This window comes from Neophocaena asiaeorientalis, unplaced genomic scaffold (genome assembly GCF_003031525.2).
Source record: "Neophocaena asiaeorientalis asiaeorientalis breed wild unplaced genomic scaffold, Neophocaena_asiaeorientalis_V1.1 scaffold483, whole genome shotgun sequence".
NCBI classification, from domain to species: domain Eukaryota; kingdom Metazoa; phylum Chordata; class Mammalia; order Artiodactyla; family Phocoenidae; genus Neophocaena; species Neophocaena asiaeorientalis.
In genome coordinates this window covers 504433-522432 of record NW_020175631.1, presented here as the reverse complement: position 1 = coordinate 522432, position 18000 = coordinate 504433, and the positions used below count along the sequence as shown (strand labels likewise).

At 33.7% G+C, this 18000-nt stretch overlaps 1 protein-coding gene across 3 annotated transcripts in view; it reads right to left on the bottom strand.

Annotated features, from left to right (window-relative positions):
• Positions 1-354: 354 nt before the first annotated feature.
• The window catches only part of LOC112390458 (platelet glycoprotein 4-like), a 34188-nt gene continuing 16542 nt past the window's right edge, over positions 355-18000 (bottom strand). The window contains exons 5-13 of one of the 3 annotated variants that reach the window (XM_024731416.1): positions 17679-17770; positions 15662-15708; positions 12657-12726; positions 7270-7457; positions 6136-6254; positions 4833-4906; positions 4213-4267; positions 3188-3352; positions 355-658 (exon numbers count right to left, since the gene is read on the bottom strand). In XM_024731416.1, coding sequence (XP_024587184.1) covers positions 3188-3352; positions 4213-4267; positions 4833-4906; positions 6136-6254; positions 7270-7457; positions 12657-12726; positions 15662-15708; positions 17679-17770 — 810 coding nt within the window. In that variant the 3' untranslated portion in view covers positions 355-658. Of the gene's footprint in view, positions 659-3187; positions 3353-4212; positions 4268-4832; positions 4907-6135; positions 6255-7269; positions 7458-12656; positions 12727-15661; positions 15709-17678; positions 17771-18000 lie in introns of those variants that run through there. The other 2 variants (XM_024731418.1, XM_024731417.1) reach the window with 2 other exon arrangements.

Genomic DNA, 18000 nt, shown 5'->3' with positions numbered 1-18000 from the left:
CATTTGCATTATCACTGACAAAAATGTGAGCCATATTGTTATAAAGAGCGTGGTGATAAGGCTTGCACATGCTGTGTGAAGGATTTAATAGAGAAAGAAAATTAAGTGATGTTTAATAAATGGTTCATAGGCCAGTCATTTAGTTTCCATTCTTAAATGTCTTTCAAAATAGTTGATACTCATGAAATGCAATGTCCTGACAGTCCTGGGGTCTGTGTATTGCAGGGACACTGATGAGGGTAGTGATGTTTTCCCTTTGATGAGGAAGACAAGAGTTCAGGGTCCAGGATTTGTTTAGAACATCCACCCATCTGCTGAATTTAGCAAACTGGAACCAATCAGTGAATCAGTACCAAATAAAAATAACTGGATAATGCTGAAGCCACATCTGTAGAAACTGAAATCCATTCCATTGTGAACATGTTGAATTTTAAAAGGTGCTGTTTTTTTCAAAGTATGGATTTTAATGACATCTTAATAATCCTTTAGAAATGTGCTGCTTCTCAGTACAAAAAAAAAAAAAAGTGCCACCAGTTCTTCAACTATAAGATAAGATGTGTTTTGCAAACATAAAGCATATTAAATCTTTATTTTGTAGGTCGATATTAAGAAAGGTCCTGATGTAGCTGGTGCATAAATGTAAAGATTCATTTGCTTCCTGGAAAGCAGAAGAAAGGTAAGTACTTATCAGAAAGTCGTGGAAAAATAAAACAGGTAATATTCAAATTCTAATTACTGCAGATGTCATGTTTTCTAGTAATTAGCCCAATTTCTCAAGCTGCAGAGAAAAATTCTCTGATGAACTTCATGGATAAGGCAATTATTTTCCCATTCCAGGATACATGGAAGGCTGCTTCCCAGCTCTCAAGAGCTGCACATGGCCAGATAAGGAGGGGTAGCTCATTAAATCTGCTCTGGATGAGCATTTCCACTCTTTGCTGTCCCTTCAGACCATCCTCCATTTAGCGGTGTATATACTACTACTTTCAAAAGGACTATTGGCTTATTCTCTTTGTGATCCATTGAGCAAAATCACACCTTAGCTCCACCATCTTTGCTTTACTCCCTCTTGTACATCCATCTCCTTATTTTTCAATTGTTTATAAATCTTCCCAAAGGCATAATTATTATAATATTCGAAGCTAAAGCTTGTTTAAGGAAATCTATATCTGTAATTCTTCTAAATCTAGTAAATCAAGTAATCTACAGAGAACAGTGTTCTTCTCTATTTGTAAAGAAAAAAGACGTATTGTTGTGTAAAGAGCAGTAGCTTTTCCCTGTAACAGTCAGATGTTAAGCCAAACCAATATACTTGTTGACAAAGGCACTCTAGAAAGTTTTCAATCTTTCACCTTAATAGAGCCATGTACAGACCCAAGATAATTGGCATTCAGGGCTCATTAAGCACTGATGAAATTGTTCATGTAATTTCAGTAGAGAACTATACAGAAAAAATTTATGACTCATACTTCATTTTAAAAAGCATATTTTCCCACTAGAAGAAGTTTTTGTTGTAACTTGGCTTTTCAGTGGATGATCTTTTTGTCTATTGTATGTGTTCATATGAATTACTTTGTTTAATCCTAACTTATTTGTTACTGGACTAATGACAGGTCTTAAAGGTGATGCAATATTTCCTTTATGTGTTATAATGTGAATATATTAGGTTAGCGTTTTGAATACCTATTCAAATGGATTGTAGGCAGAATTGTTCAGTCCTCTTTTGAGTGAATAGTGACAGAAATAATCAGAACAAAAAATGGAGTTGCCTTCCTAGTCTCAAGCTCTCAATTTCATATCCAAAAAAATATTGTCCAAAAATTCCACTTCATTTTTCTTCATCTTCAGTTTGACTGATTCACACTGTGAAAATGGACAATTTTGCACAGTTTAAATTTATAACTTTCTGGGATGACTCCATAAGATAGAATGGATGCTAATGAATCCCTGATTATTGGAAACTCATGAAATATTATTACGGATTAGTTGTGATAATTCATGTAAAATATTTAGCATGATTTTGGCACATAATAAAAGCTCAGTAATTATCAGTGGTGGTTCCAGAATTTCTACATGACAGGTTACAGTCAACAGGCTGATTGGAAGTAGAACAAGAAGACTTTTGTTTTGAAGTTGTGATTTTTTCATCCCAAGTATATTGCTTTTATTTTGATTGTATATATTTTTTGAGGTTCCTGGGAAGGGAGGGGGGACAGAAACTATGGGTAAGTGACAAATTCGCCCCCTACCCCCCACAGGCCATACCTATGCCAAGTATGATTAGTAAAGAAAGGCTTAGGGAAGATAGGGTCAGGCATTCATTCCTCTATGTACAAGGGGGCTTGTGCAGTAATACCTAAAACACAGAGGCCTGAAACACCTCTACAGTTTTGTCAAAACTCAAATCTGTCTACATTTAGCTGATTTTCCTGTAAACTCTGAGTAATTTGGTTTTACTGTGTGAACATTATTGTCTTCTGTTTTCTTGTATTGCTGTATTCAGTTCTAGCTCCTGAATTGTAATAATTCATCAGAGCTTCCACACTAAACATCTAGAGTGCACACTGTGATTTTGGACAGCATGATTATATGCAACAATCCTGTTTCTATATTAATATGCTATCTTCATTTAAAAATAGCATATTTTTACCTAATTTTAGTTCTATCATTGATTGAGTTTTCATTTCTCATTAATTTCTAGCTTATTTAATTTTCCTTTTTATTTTCTTTTCCCTTGTAAATTCTAATTTCCCCAAATAGCTACCATTTTCAGTTTTACATAAACTTTCCTGGCCACTGATCTATTAAATTAATTATTTGTAATTTTAAAATAATTAACTAGCTAGAAATAATCAAGAAAAGAAAAGCTAGTACATATATAGCTTTTGTGCAACATTCTAACTTTGAAAGGTGACAATTTCATATTTTAGCCCATTCCTCCGATAATAAAGATGAAATATAGTGATCTGCTTGATATTAGTAGGCCTTATTACTCATTCAGGTTTCATTTATGTTTTAATTTACATTTAGTATCTCAAAATTTCGAGGATGTATTAACAATGATAGTTGGCCAGACATGTCCAGAAATATTTGCAGCCTAATTTATAACTCCTGTTTGATAAAATGGAAACAGTAATATATAAACTAACATTACTGAAGCCTTAAATGTATTTTGTTATATACTTACTTATTTTACACTCTTCAATCTGCATGCACAGTATGAAATCATAAAAGCAGTAAACATCACCGCACCAACACTGATTAAGATCATTTCTACCAGGCCAAGGAGTTCTATTTTTCCAGTCACTTGATTTCTGAACATTTCTGCCTTCTCATCACCGATTGTGCCAGTCTGTAATCAAGTTAACAGTTAGCATTATTTCAGTTGATTAGTGGAGCAAATTACTCAAAACTCTCCATTTATGTATCGCTCTTTTTTCGAAACACTGCATAGATGTTAGTCATCTTTATCTATAAGAAAAGACAATGTAATTCCCTTTTCATGTCAAAGAAGGCAGTAAATGCCAAGGTAGAATATTTAGAGAGAGAAATATAATCTTCCTTTGAAACATGTTATATAGCCCTCTCCAATACACTGACATCATTGATCTATACAAAGGTCTTACTGAAATATTTTCCAGTTTTCCAAAGGATGTTTCCTAGTGACAGAGGAAAATTGGAAAGGCCAACAGTTTCTTTCCTCTAAAGACTTCTGTAGTGCATTTCCTCATTCTGTGGCTAATCAATTCTGTGATTTGTACTAAAAATATCTTGTTAGACACTCGGATAGACTGCAGACACCTACTCTTACCTGGTCTTTATAAGTTTGGTTTGCTTTTATTAGCACTACAGTATTCACACTGAGTTACTTGGAGTCACGTGTATGTATGACTCTTTCCTAACACGAGCACTATGACAAGAAAAAGTGTTTACTAGTTGTATTATGAAAATAATGTAAAATTATAGGAAGTACTTCATCCTTCTGAAATAAAAACACTGAAAACTAACATAAACCTGATATTTCTGTGTGGCTCGGTTCTCTCAGAATAATTAATTATATAATTAATAATATATAAATTCACCTATATAGGTAATGGAAACACATACAACTTCAAATTCTATACATATGTATTCAATTTTCAAACACTAAAAGCTGTTTCTATATACAAGGAAGTTTACAGTTTTTGGTGACTAAGAGGTAAGAATACTAACCTCATTAAGCCAAAGAACAGGCACCATATAATTCTGCTTCAGACCCTTTAATGCTCTGTAATAAACATTGAAAATAATTATAACAATATATACTAATATAATACCCATATATAACAGAAATGTTAGTAATTACTAGTGTAAATAAATGTTCAGAAATTAGTTGCTCTTAAACTTGCTAAGTTCCTTGATTTTTGTTCCTTGTAATGAATCATTTAAATATTACTATGGCTGTTTATCAGACATCTTTCACTCTTATAAATCTTTCTAATACATATTTCTAATTAGATTGGCTTTTTCTAAGCATGTATTTTCCCTTTCGACAATTTATACCCAGGAAACTAAAATTGAATTTTAGAAACAATTGTCCTGGAAATATTTGGACAGCTAGCAAAATGAGAAACGCCATCATACACTAATTCCAGAATATGTGTAAATACAATTTCAATACACACTAGATATAATTCTAAATTACAGGTGAAAGTTATAAACAGTAATTATTTCATGATACTAAGCCAAAGAAAAGTTGAAATTTTATATTATTTCCACTTAATTTCATACATATACTCACTTTCTGGCAAGAAAATACTAAAAATCATAATGAACCTGTTCAAGAGACTCACCCAATGCTTTTTCCTGGCTTAACCAGTATATTGATCTGCAGGCGTTTTGCAAATTGTAAAGTGAATCCAGTTATCTAAAAAGAGAACAAAGTAAAATAATTACCAACTTCCTTTAAATAATTCATTTATAATATCTAAAACTTATTTTTACTGTTATATAGAACCTAAGGTAAAACTGTAGTACTTGAAACTTGTGAAATTTATTAAATAATTAATTAGACATATTAAATATTATGTACATAACTCTTCATAATTACATTTTATGTGTATATGCATGTGTATATACAGACCTATACACACATGTACATATGCACACACACACAATTTCTTTGCCCAACCTACTGTCAAGGTGATATTTATCTGAATTGGTTTTGGGGAATCAACAACAACAGCAGTGAAACTTAGAACTCATATAGTCAATTTAAATCCCAAATTATATATGGTCAAATATATATTCAGTCAGAACCCATGTGTCATCAGTATAATTATAATACTTCTATCATTAGTTAAAATTAAATGTGACTACTAAAATTCTGGCATGTCTGGCACAAACGTGCCATGTCTGGCATGTTTAACTTTTGAAAAGGAGAATATTAAAATAAATTAAAAGTTAAAACTGTTACACTATAGGAAATTTAATAGATTTTTCCTGACGCTAAGTATAATAGATCTTGCCTCAAATGTGCATATACCCATAAAACCTTTTAATCCCTCATGATCTACAGTGTCCCTTCATATAAGCAATACTTACAGTTAAGTATAAAATGACAGTAAAATTGTAATTTATACCAAATTGTTTTAAGCCAATTAGAATCATACCCATCATTACTATCCCTGACCTACAAACAATTAAAAAGGATTATAAAGTTCCATACGCTGAAAAAACTAAAATAGAATTACCTCGACATTTCATAAGCAACAACAGGAAGAAACCAATGAGATTTTCCTTGAAATAAAAGTAGGTAATTATATACACATTACTCTATGTAAAATAGATAACCAACAAGGACCTACTATGTAGCACAGGGAACTATACTCAGTATTTTGTAATAACCTATAAGGGAAAAAAAATCTGAAAAAAACACATATATATATAAATATAACTAAATCACTTTGCTGTACACCTGAAATTAACACAACATTGTAAATCAACTATACTTCGATAAAAAATTTTAAGTAATTTGTCAAGATTGTGATGCAGTAAATATCATCAATAAATGTGATTGACAGAAAGGCGAGAACTTAATTTTTCTTTCATTTAAAAAAATGCTAAACCAATCAGATCAATAATGTATTTGCTTACAGGTTCAACATCTAAGTACGTGCTATGTTCCTCTTCATTTGGACTTAAGCCTTCAACAGGTTCTGCAATTTCAGGACTTGCATGTAGAAAATGAGGAAGTGAAATGTACACAGGTTTTCCTGAAAACAAGTTTTAAGAGACAATTGGGATAAATCATTTTCCTCATTACGCGTAGCACTCAAAAGATTTCCTTGAAAATAGATTTTTAAGTTAAAAGAAATGCAAAGTTGGCTTTGAATACTAAATGGGGAATGAGGGTGAGGGAAAATTATTACATCTAATCACTTTTGAGCAAAAATAAAATATAAGCTTCTGCATCATCCTACTAACCATTCAGTTGATGTCTGTCGTTTATCCCTTAGGTGTTTATTTTTAGTATGTAAAGCTTAGCTGCTGAACACAAATTTACAACCACATACCTTCATGTTTTAGGGAGTAATATGTCTGTGGACTGAGAATTTAAGAGGCTTTTCTTTCTTTATTCTCACCCACTCCAATATGAAAAAGGTGAGCAAAATAAGATAGACTCCAAATTTCGTGTTTGAGTCAATTCTTCTTTCAGAGACATCCTGAAATATACTTATTTTTATTTACCATTTTCTAGGGTAGAAAAAGTTAGAAAAACATCAGATGGGTAAGTTGGGATGCTCAGAGTATTCTGAGAATTATTTTCATTTTACCCTAAATCTAAAAGGAGCACAGGGATTCTGCACAGCAAAGAAAACCATCAAAAAATGAAAAGCCTACCTATGGAATGGGAGAAAATATTTGCAAAACACATAGCCCATAAGTGATTAAAATCTAAAATATGCAAGGAATTCACACAACTCAAGAATGTATATAACCCAATTAAAAAGTGAGCAAAGGACCTAAAGAGACATTTTCCAAAGTAGCACAGGGAAATATCAGTAGGGTTTTACCTAATAATAACTAAGCTTTACAACACTGAAACAACTGGGAGCTTGAAAGCGGTACAAAAATCAGAACAAAAATATCTTATCATCACCTTTACTTTCTGCCCTTTTTACTTTCTCACTTTAAATTTCTGGTGGAAAGGAAACCTAGGTGAAATTTACATTTTAAAGAAAAATGCATATTATGCCATGGATTGTGACATCAAGACCTTTTACTCACCGCCTTTGCATTTGCCAATATCTAGCACACCATATAAGGTACAATTTTTGGAGATAATTTTTTCTGTGCAGAAACAGTGGTTGTCTGGAATTTGAAGTGGAGATGCAAAAGCCAAGGATGGAAGGATAAATCTATACACAGGGATTCCTTTCAGATTAATTTCAGCTCCAAACACAGCATAGAATGATCTAAACACAGATAAGAAAGAGCTTCATTCTGGAAAACTGAACTTCATTATGGAGATTCTGTTTTTCTTATTTTTAAATTAGAAAAACTGGATATAATCTTGTTAGAATTCTTGCTTAAGTCTTAGGAAAAATGTTCTTGTGATATTTTAAGACACACCAGAACTCAATACCTGAGTATGAGCTCTTCTTACCTTTGTTTTCAAAAGCTTCTGAGAATAATTTTTGCTTGTGAACTACCGTGGAGTATTTATACTGAGGACATTTCTCAGAGTTAGTTTCCTTTATAGAGTAAATATATGACTTCCTCAAGTCCTCTATTTGTGCCCAGTTTAAATGAAAGAAAATAAAATTTCAATCTTCCACAACTTAATCCTGGAGAGAAGGGCTGCTCACTTCCTAGGGTGTGTGCATGTGGGTTTTGATACATGTCTCCTATGCGCCATCATTTACCAAGTGTTCACCATAACCTCAGGAATATACTGGAACTCAATACATAATATTTCTAATGGCCAGATAATTCTGTATGAAGAAATGCTACGCTCTTCAATTTTATAGATAAGGAAAATATTCAGGGATATTAAATACTTGCCCACACCACACAGTGTCTAGAAACAGAGCTAGGATGCAAGCATACCAGTGTGGGTGCCAGTGCTTATATGATAGGTACTGGGCCCCATCAATTTGAAAAGATGCTGTAGTGTCAGTAGAGCACATGAACATAGTTCTGTGACTGTGGTATCACCATCTTGGACATTTTTTTAAATTGAAGTATAGTCGATTTACAGTGTCCTGTTAGTTTCTGGTGTACAGCAAAATGATTCAAATATATGCATATATATTCTTTTTCAGATTCTTTTTCATTATAGGTTATTACAAGATATTGAATATAGTCCCCTGTGCTATAAACTAGGACCTTGTTTATATAGTAGTGTGTGTATATGTTAATCCCAAACTCCTGGTTTATCTCTCTCCCACTTTCCCCTTCGGTAACTGTAGGTTTGTTTTCTGTGTCTGTGAATCTGTTTTGTAAATAAGTTTGTTCATACATTTTTTTTAGATTCCACCTATAAGTGATATCATACACTATTTGTCTTTCTCTGTCGGACTTACTTCACTTACTACGATAATCAGTAGATTCATCTGTGTTGCTGTAAATGTCATTATTTCATTCTTTTTATGGCTGAGTAATATTCCATTGTGTATATATACCAGATCTTCTTTATCCATTCATCTGTTGATGGACATTTAGATTGCTTCCATATCTTGGCTATTGTAAATAGTGCTGCTATGAACATTGGGGTGCATATATATTTTTTAATTAGAGTTTTTGTCTTTTCCAGATATATGTCCAGGAGTGAGATTGCTGGTAACCGTAGTTTTGTATTTTAAGGACTCTCCATTCTGTTATCCATAATTGCTGCACCAATTTACGTTCTCACCAACAGTGTAGGAGGGTTCCCTTTTCTCCACACCCTCTCCAGCATTTATTATTTTTAGACGTTTTGATGATAGTCATTCTGGCGGGTGTGAGGTGATACCTCACTGCAGTTTTGATTTGCATTTCTCTAATAATTCGCAGTTTTGAGCATCTTTTCAAGTGCCTGTTCGTCATCTGTATGTCTTCTCTGGAGAAATGTCTATTTAGGTCTTTTGCCCATTTTTTGATTGGGTTGTTTGTTTGTTTGTTTTGACACTGAACTGTATGAGCTGTGTGTATATCTTGGAAATTAAGCCCTTTTGGGTCACGTTGTTTGTGAATAATTTCTCCCAGTCTTTATGTTCTCTTTACAGTTTGTTTATGTTTTCCTTTGCTGTGTAGAAGCTTATAAGTTTGATTAGGTCCCATCTGTTTATTTTTGTTTTTATTTCTATTGCCCTGGGAGGCTGACCTTAGAAACCACTGCTACGATTTATGTCAGAGAATGTTTTGCCTAGGTCCTCTTCTAGCAGTTTTATGGTGTTGTGTCTTATATTCAGGTCTTTTAGCCATTTTGTGTTTATTTTTGTGTATGTTGTGTGGGTGTGTACTAACTTCGTTGATTTACATGCACCTCTCCAGCTTTCTCAATGCCACTTGCTGAAGAGACTCTTTACTCCGTTGTATATTCTTGTCTCCTTTGTTGAAGGTGAATTGTCCGTAGATATGTGGGCTTCTTTCTGGACTCTCTGTGCTGTTCCATTGATCCATATGTCTGTTTTTCTGCCAGTACCACACTGTTTTGATTACTGTAGCTTTCTGAAGTCTGGAAGGGTTATGCCTCCAGCTTTGTTCTTTTTCCTCACAATTGCTTCGGCAATTCTGGGCCTTTTGTGTTTCCATATAAATTTGATGATTATTTGTTCTATTTCTGTGAAAAATGTCATGGGTAATTTGTTAGGGATCACATTAAGTCTGTAGACTGCTTTGGGTAGTGTGGCCATTTTTACAATACAATAAGTCCCCTACATACAAACCTTCAAGTTGTGAACTTTCAAAGATGCGAACATGTGTTCATATGTCCAATCACATAAGCTAGTTCACCTGTCTGGCATACACTGTCACGTGTGTGCATCCTCCACAAGTGGTTGTGCTTTTGTGTACTTTACTGTACACTACTGTATAGAGTACAGTAGTACAGTATCTGTACTGCAAGCCCAGGATGTCCAAAAGTAAGAGTAAAAGTGGCGGTGGTGTGTAGCTGGTACTACTGTACTGTACTGTAAGATTGAAAATGTTTTCTTTATTTTTTGTGTTTGTTTGTTTTTTATGTGTTATTTGTGTGAAAAGTATTATAAACCTATTACAGTACAGTCCTGTATAGCCGATTGTGTTAGTTGGGTACCTTGGCTAACTTTGTTGGACTTACAAACAAATTGGACTTACGAATATACTCTTGGAATGGAACTCGTTCGAATGTAGGGGACTTACTGCATTAATTCTTCCAAGCCAAGTGCATGAGATATAGCCATTTATTTGAATCATCTTCAGTTTCTTTATCAATGTTTTATAGTTCTCAGTGTAGGTCTTTCACCTCCTAGGTCAGGTTTATTCCTAAGCATTTTTTGGATGTGATTTTGAAAGAAATTGGTTTTTTACTTTCTTGTTCTCATATTTCATTGTTAGGGTAAAGAAATGCAACAGATTTCTGTATGTTAATCTCGTATCCTGCTACCTTGCTTTTGGGTGGAGTCTTTAGGGTTTTTCTATATAGAGTATCATGTGATCTACGTATAATGGAGTTTTACCTGTTCCCTTCCAATTTAGATACCTTTGATTCTTTTTCTTGTCTGATTGCTGTGATGGGGACTTCCAATACTGTGTTGAATATAAGTGGTGACAGTGGGCATGCTTGTCTTCTTCCAGAATTTAACAGGAAGGCTTTCAGCTTCTCATTTTTGAGTATTATGTTGGCTGTGGGTTTCTAATAAATAGCTTTTATTATGCTGAGATATGTTCCCTGTATATCCACTTTGGTGAGAATTTTTATCATGAATTGATGTTGAATTTTATCAAATGATATTTCTGTATCTATTGAGATAATCATCTCTATTGTGACATTTTGTCTTTTCTTTTGCTGATGTGGTGTACCTCATTGATTGTTTGCCTATGTTGAACTATCCTTGTGGCCCCAGAATGAATCCAATTGATCATAGTGTATGATTCTTCTTATATATTGTTGGATTCAGTTTGCTAATATATTGTTGAGGATTTTTTCATCTATATTCATCAAAGATATTGTCCTGTAATTTCTTTCTTGGTAATGCCTTTGTCTGGTTTTGTTATCAGGATGGAGGTGACTTTATAGAATAACTTTGTGAGTGTTCCCTCCTCTTCAATGTTTGGAAGAGTTTGAGAAGGATCGGTATAAGTTTTTCTTTGTATGTTTAGCAGAATTCCCTAGTGAAGCCATTCAGTCCTAGACTTTTGTTTGCAGGGAGGTTTTTTGTTTGGTTGTTTGTTTTATTACCAATTCTATTTTACTTCTAGTGATCAATCTGTTCAAATTATCTATTTCTTCTTGATTCAGTTTTGGTGGGCTGTATATTTCTAGAAACTTGTCCATTTCTTCTCAGTTGTCCAATTTGTTGGCATTTAATTGTTCACAGTGTTCTCTTATGATTTTTTTTGTTTCTGTGGTGTCAGTTGTTATTTCTCCTTGTACCTTTCTTATTTTGTTTATCTGAGTCCTCTTTTTTCTTCTTGGTGAGCTTGGGCAGAATTTTGTCACTTTTGTTTATCCATTCAAAACACCAGCTCTTGATTTTTTTTTCTATTATTTTTTAAATATCTATTGTATTTATTTCCTCTCTGATCTTTATTATTTCCTTCCTTCTGTGCATTTTAGGCTTTGTTTCTTCTTCTTTTTCTAATCCTTTTAGGTGGTAAGTTAGTTTATTTGAGATTTCTCTTGTTTTCTGAGGAAGACCTATATTGCTGTAAACTTCCCTCTTATGACTGCGTTTGCTGTGTCCCATAGATTTTGTATGGTTGTATTTTCATAGTTGTTTGTCTCAAGGTATTTTTAATTTCCTCTTTGATTTTATTGTTGACCCACTGTATTTTTAGTAGCATGTTGTTTAGTCTCCATGTAATCATTATTTTCTCATTTCTCTTTCTGTGGTTGATTTCTAGTTTCATGCCATTGTGGTCAGAAAAGATGCCTGAAATAATTTCTAACCTCTTAAATTTGTTGAGGCTTATTTTGTGTCCTAGTATGTGGTCTACCTTAGAGAATATTCCATGTACACTTCTAAACAATGTGTAGTCTGGTTATTTGGGGTGTAATGTTTTGGCAATATCAATTAAGTCTAACTGTTCTATTGTGTCATCTAAGATCTCTGTTGCCTTACTGATTTTCTGTCGTCTGTCCATTGACGTCTGTGAGCACATTGAGAATGAGGTTGCTCAGGTGGAGCCACGCCTCACTGTTTTACTAGTTTAGTAAGAGAAAAGAAATGTTCTTGCTTAGAAATGAAGAAGGAGAAAATGATTTTCGTTATGCAAAGTATCCTTCTACAACCTTCAATTTTTTAAAGACTTAATAAACAGATTATGAATTCCGTATTGTATTTATTCTTAATACGTCAAGAAAAACTTGCCTAAATGTATTTTATTTTTCTCAAATAATATGATTATCAAGTATGATCTTCTATGCCTGTGTTTTTTCACTTGGAGAAAGAATTCTGATATATAGGAACATATCAGTTTCTTTGTCATACCTGCAAATGTCAGCGGAAAAGAATTGCAATACCCGGGTCTTCTCAATGAAAGGTGGAAATGAGGCTCCATCTGTTTAAAAATCAAGCAAGTGGCAAGGGATTAGGTGAAATATGTGTCCTAGAAAAATCTAGAAATCTTAATTCCAGCATAGTTAAGAGAAATAGAATACAAACTGTATATATAACATTAAAATTCTCCAGTAGCCACATTTTAAAAATAAAATAAGTATCAGGTATATTTTATCTAACCCACCATATCCAAAATATCATTTTAACATGTAACCAATATAAAAACTAACAAATCTCAAGATCCAGTGTGTACTTACAGCCTATTTCAAGTTTTACTAGCCACATTTCAAGTGCTTAATTGTGACACATGGCTAGTAGCTACCGTATTCAACAAGTCTATATACTATACACATTCACTGGTATCCATTCATATTAAATTTTCCTACTCCTTAAAAATAAATGAAAGTTTAAAACAACAATGGCAAAACCACATGTTGTTAAAACTGTGATTGTGTTTGTTTTTGAAATCCCCACCCTATCTATAGAGTAGCACTTTTCTTATCATGAGGTTCATTTAGAACTCCTGTTTGGTAAATGGTCTTCTTACTTTTAATAGTGATTCATTCATCTGCCCTAATGGCTGATTAATATTTTTTAAATCATTTATTGAACTTCTCTCATTAAATAGAATTTCCTGAAAATGGTTGGAAAAATATACACATCAAACTAAAAAGGGCATTTGTTGAGTTTATTGAATCTCTACTATGGTTATGATCCATGCACACACTGGCTATAAGAAGAAATAGTTAGGTAATTCCTCCATTTGCTCCACAAATCAATATTACCAAAATGAGCCACTACTGAATGTGTTTGTTCAAAACAGTAAGACCCATCCTTCAATTATGAATACCACACTCTTTTTCTTATAACTGCACTAACCTTGTGATCTTATTACATTTCACTTATACTCTTGTGATAAGTGAAATACAACAGATGATCACAGTGAATCAGCATTGAGAGAATGAGATATTAAAGATTAGCTTGAACTCCCCAAACAGGTCCCTGAATGGGCGTTGCCTACAACTGTCTTCCCAACACCTTAGCCGGAAAAGAAAAGAATACATTGAAAAGCTTTAAAAAATCATTTGAAATATCATCGAAGATTATGTATTAATGACACCAGCAATTACCATGGGTCATGATCATAAGATAGCTGATATTAGCAGGGCTCTTTTTTAAATGCGTTTAAATGTAAATCAGTGTTTTCCTTTTCTGTCTCTTTAAGTTTGTTGAAGAAGATAGAGGAAGTACTTCTAAATCATGGTTAAAACTCCTTGGAACCTTTTCCATTTCATTAGTCTCTTTTCTCTAGTGCCATAACCAAAAATCTCTCTCACAGGGATGCCATCAGAGTCCTCTGGCCTGTTCAGTCTACCTCTGTTCCTAGTTTGTTTTACATCTATTTTCTTCTTAGATACTTTTAACTTCATGCCTGATACTCATGTGGTTATGTTATTGTCATTAATAAATCCTCTACCTCATTTTTAAAACTTCTTTCTTCTCAGTTTTGGACAAAAGTGTTTAATTTTTTTTTTCTTAAACCCATAAAGACTCCTTTACTATTTAGGAGAAGCACAATATATTTCTCTCTGTATCTAAGGATACAGTATGAAGTTTATGGTTATGAAATTACTAGAGTTAGTGTTATTGGGACACTTGACAATTTATTGGCAGAAATGAACTACTTAGAAAGGAATTTCTTCACCCAATTCCATGACTCAAAGCACTACAAAGCAAACTCAACCGTGGTTTTGCTGTTTTTTCTTCAAGAGAGTATTAAAAAATTAAATCAACATGCAAAACTCAGTAATACCTTTGGAAAAGTAAACATTCCCCATGTTTGCTTTTTATTCCCTACCTTTTACATAACTTTGTATTTAACATTTTTCATTTTCATTATATTACTTTCCTATGAAGTATTGCCTAACTAGCTTTGTAAGCATTATGCTCTGCTTCTGCTTTTTAGCAGCTGAGAGCTCACCTCCTGGTATTCAATTCCCATTGCTTTTTACAATCTTAATTCTTAAACTCATAGGCATATATATACTTTGCTTTACTTCAAGAAGAATAATAAGCTGGATCTAACCACGCTTAAATCTAAGTACATAGTACTTTCTTTCTTCCTAACTCTAATTCAGAATGTTCATTTTTGCATACATTTTTCATGGTTAGTACACATGTAACCTTGTTTTTGTTGCTGTTGTTGTTCTTTTCTCTCTCTTTCTGACCATCTTCTTCAAAATAGGTGGCTTTGCTTACAAGTTCACTAATTCTAACTCAGCCTGAAATCTTTGGAGGTATGTCTTACCTTTTGTAATTATCCTGATATTTTAATTCCTTTAATTTTAAATTATTATCTTTATAGTATTTACAAAAGATGTGAACAGTAACCACTACTCTAAGGTTTTCTAACCCTTTACTTCTGTGGTCAGGAAGGAGTTCGTTAAGTTTGTACAAAGCAAACGTTTCCCCAGAAATGCAGTAAAGGCTCATCCTCGATGGTTAATCTTGAGAAATTCCATCACATTAGACAGACATTTACTAAACCTACATAAGAACAGAGACTCTGAATTATGTTGCAGGAATACAAAGATAGGCAAACGCATACACTCAACCCCCAGAACATTGTAGGTATGGAGGTGGATTTGTGGGAGAAAGGAGTTGGTTTCATTGTGATTATTACCACAAAACATATGCCTTTGGGCTTCCCTGGTGGCGCAGTGGTTGAGAGTCCACCTGCCGATGCAGGGGACACGGGTTCGTGCCCCGGTCCGGGAAGATCCCACATGCCGCGGAGCGGCTGCGCCCGTGAGCCATGGCCGCTGAGCCTGCGCGTCCGGAGCCTGTGCTCCACAACGGGAGAGGCCACAACAGTGAGAGGCCCGCGTACCACACACAAAACAACAACAACAACAAAAAAAAACATATGCCCTTACCTGTACCATTAATCATGTCACAATAACTTGGCCAATAGGAGAGATGCCTTAGGAATAAAAAAAATAGAAAATGATATTCTTATTTCAAGGGCACCTTTCTCACATCACTTTGTCTATTATGATTCAGTACTTCTGCTAAAATAATAAATATTGATTAGACTAGATGTGACAGGCTAAGTTTAAGAAATGTTCTAAATCATTTGATCCATGTTTTGTTTGAAGTTTCCATTTTGTTGAGTTAAATGAAGTGCCTGAAACCATTAAGTGATCAGATTATAAAATAAAAACTGCCAAATGTTGTTAGAAACAACATGGAACAGAAACAGTTCTGCAGAAAAGAAAATTGAGAAACATTTATTAGACACTTAGATCTTTTAGGGGAAAGTTTTTTTCCCAGTGGGATTATTTCATAGTATGTTGCATTCAAACTGAATAGGAGGAAGATAGTAAATGGATAACTGATGTAAACTCAGTATAAGGGAGAAGAGAGGAGTGTGGAGGAGGAAAGAAAGAGAAGCAGATGTTGGATCAATCGAGATTGGAAACATAGATAATTTATACTTTTCCTTCTAACTCTTGCAGTAACTGACATTTAAGTAGGACAGAGTTTATTAATTTATGCTCTGGCATCTACAAAAGAGATATATATATATATATTCAGTGTATATATATATATATATATATATATATGGAAGCAATAAAGACAACAGTAGTGATAGTTTCTCTGCACACTCAGCCACTTTTTGGTGATGGAAAATGGGTTTTTTACACTCCTAACATACCATCCAGTAAGATGTCAAGGCAAGCTATTGCTTCTTTTTTAAACAGAATAAGCGATTAATCATGCTTAGTCTTGCCATGATCAGTTAAATTAACCTTGTCATAATCTTAAACTCTCCTTAAAACCTATCTGTAATATTGAAATAGAGGAAATGCTCATTTTCCTCAATACAGAGATGTGATTCCCCTGAAGTGAGCATTTAGAAGTGTTTGTTTTCCTCCATTAGACTTTTCTATAAAAAATATATGACTGTGGACTCTGTGGAAGAAAAAGGACTACACGAGTGAGCGTTTAACTGTTTTAAGCAATTTTTGAATAGGAACTCAGTGTGAGGCAAGAGTTACTTAAAATATTTCATCTCTTGATTTTGATTACTTTATTCTTTGTCAGGAAATCACTGATCTAAAACTCATTTTAACTTTAAGGAGGAAAGACTTTCTCCCTTGATATTTATTGGGGTTCTTCCTATTTTAGACATATGATGAATTTGGTATACTCCAGATAAACAGGCAGGAGCTAGGGAAAAACAGGAAATCATGGCTATGTGAACATATCTCATTTTACTACTATTTCACAGGAGGCGTGCTCTTTGTCTTCAAGTTTAATATGTCAATTTTAGAACTTGAAATACTAATTCCATTTTTTCATTGATAAAGGTTTAAAAAAGCTGAGTTATCAATATAGAAAATTATTTCAAGAAAATGTTGAAAGGGAAGGTCATGAAAGCGTTGGCATGGATACATTGAGCTTCCACCTTATGGCACATTTAGTCACGTTACTGGAATGAGCAATTTTTGTATTCCATGCTCAGTAAACAAACAAACAAACAAACAAAAAAACACCCAGTAATATATACTTTTTAACCTGCTAGATACCGAGTTGATTTTCTTCCTTTTCATTTGCAGTTATGTAATTGTATGAGTGCACGATAACGCTGGTTATGCAGCAGAGATGGAAGTAGTCCCTTTAGATTTCTTTATGTAAGAGAACCTGTGCACAAACGTCAACCCTCAAGTGGGGCTGATACTCAGCACCTATGCACTAGTGTGACCAGTCATCACAACTAAAGGGTTAACACCTGGCAGAACAGGAGTTTCTAGGGCTGAGATACAGGCAGGTCTGTTCCATAGGTTGGTGCCTGTGCATTACCAGTTGTTAAATAAGTTTCTTACCTGCCTTAGAGTATCCTAGTGACACACACACACATACACATACACACTTTGCCTGGATACTTACTTTTTGCCTTTATGTGTGTCAATTATGACAACTTTGCTTATGTCATCTTTTCCATTGAAAACTTTATAAACTCCATCTGCAGTATTGTGGTACTGAAAAGATGCATACAAGAAAAAATTACTTCTAGAACAAGCCATATTTTCCAAGTTATAAAATATGTAATTAACTCACTTTTGCATTTCTCAAACACTGGTTGTTTATAATTATTTTATGTGATTTGAAATATATATGCAATAAAGTTTTAAAATTATTGGTCTTTCACATTTTAAAAAGACAGAATATAAAAGGTGCCTAGAAATAAGTGCTAGATGCTGAGCAAAGG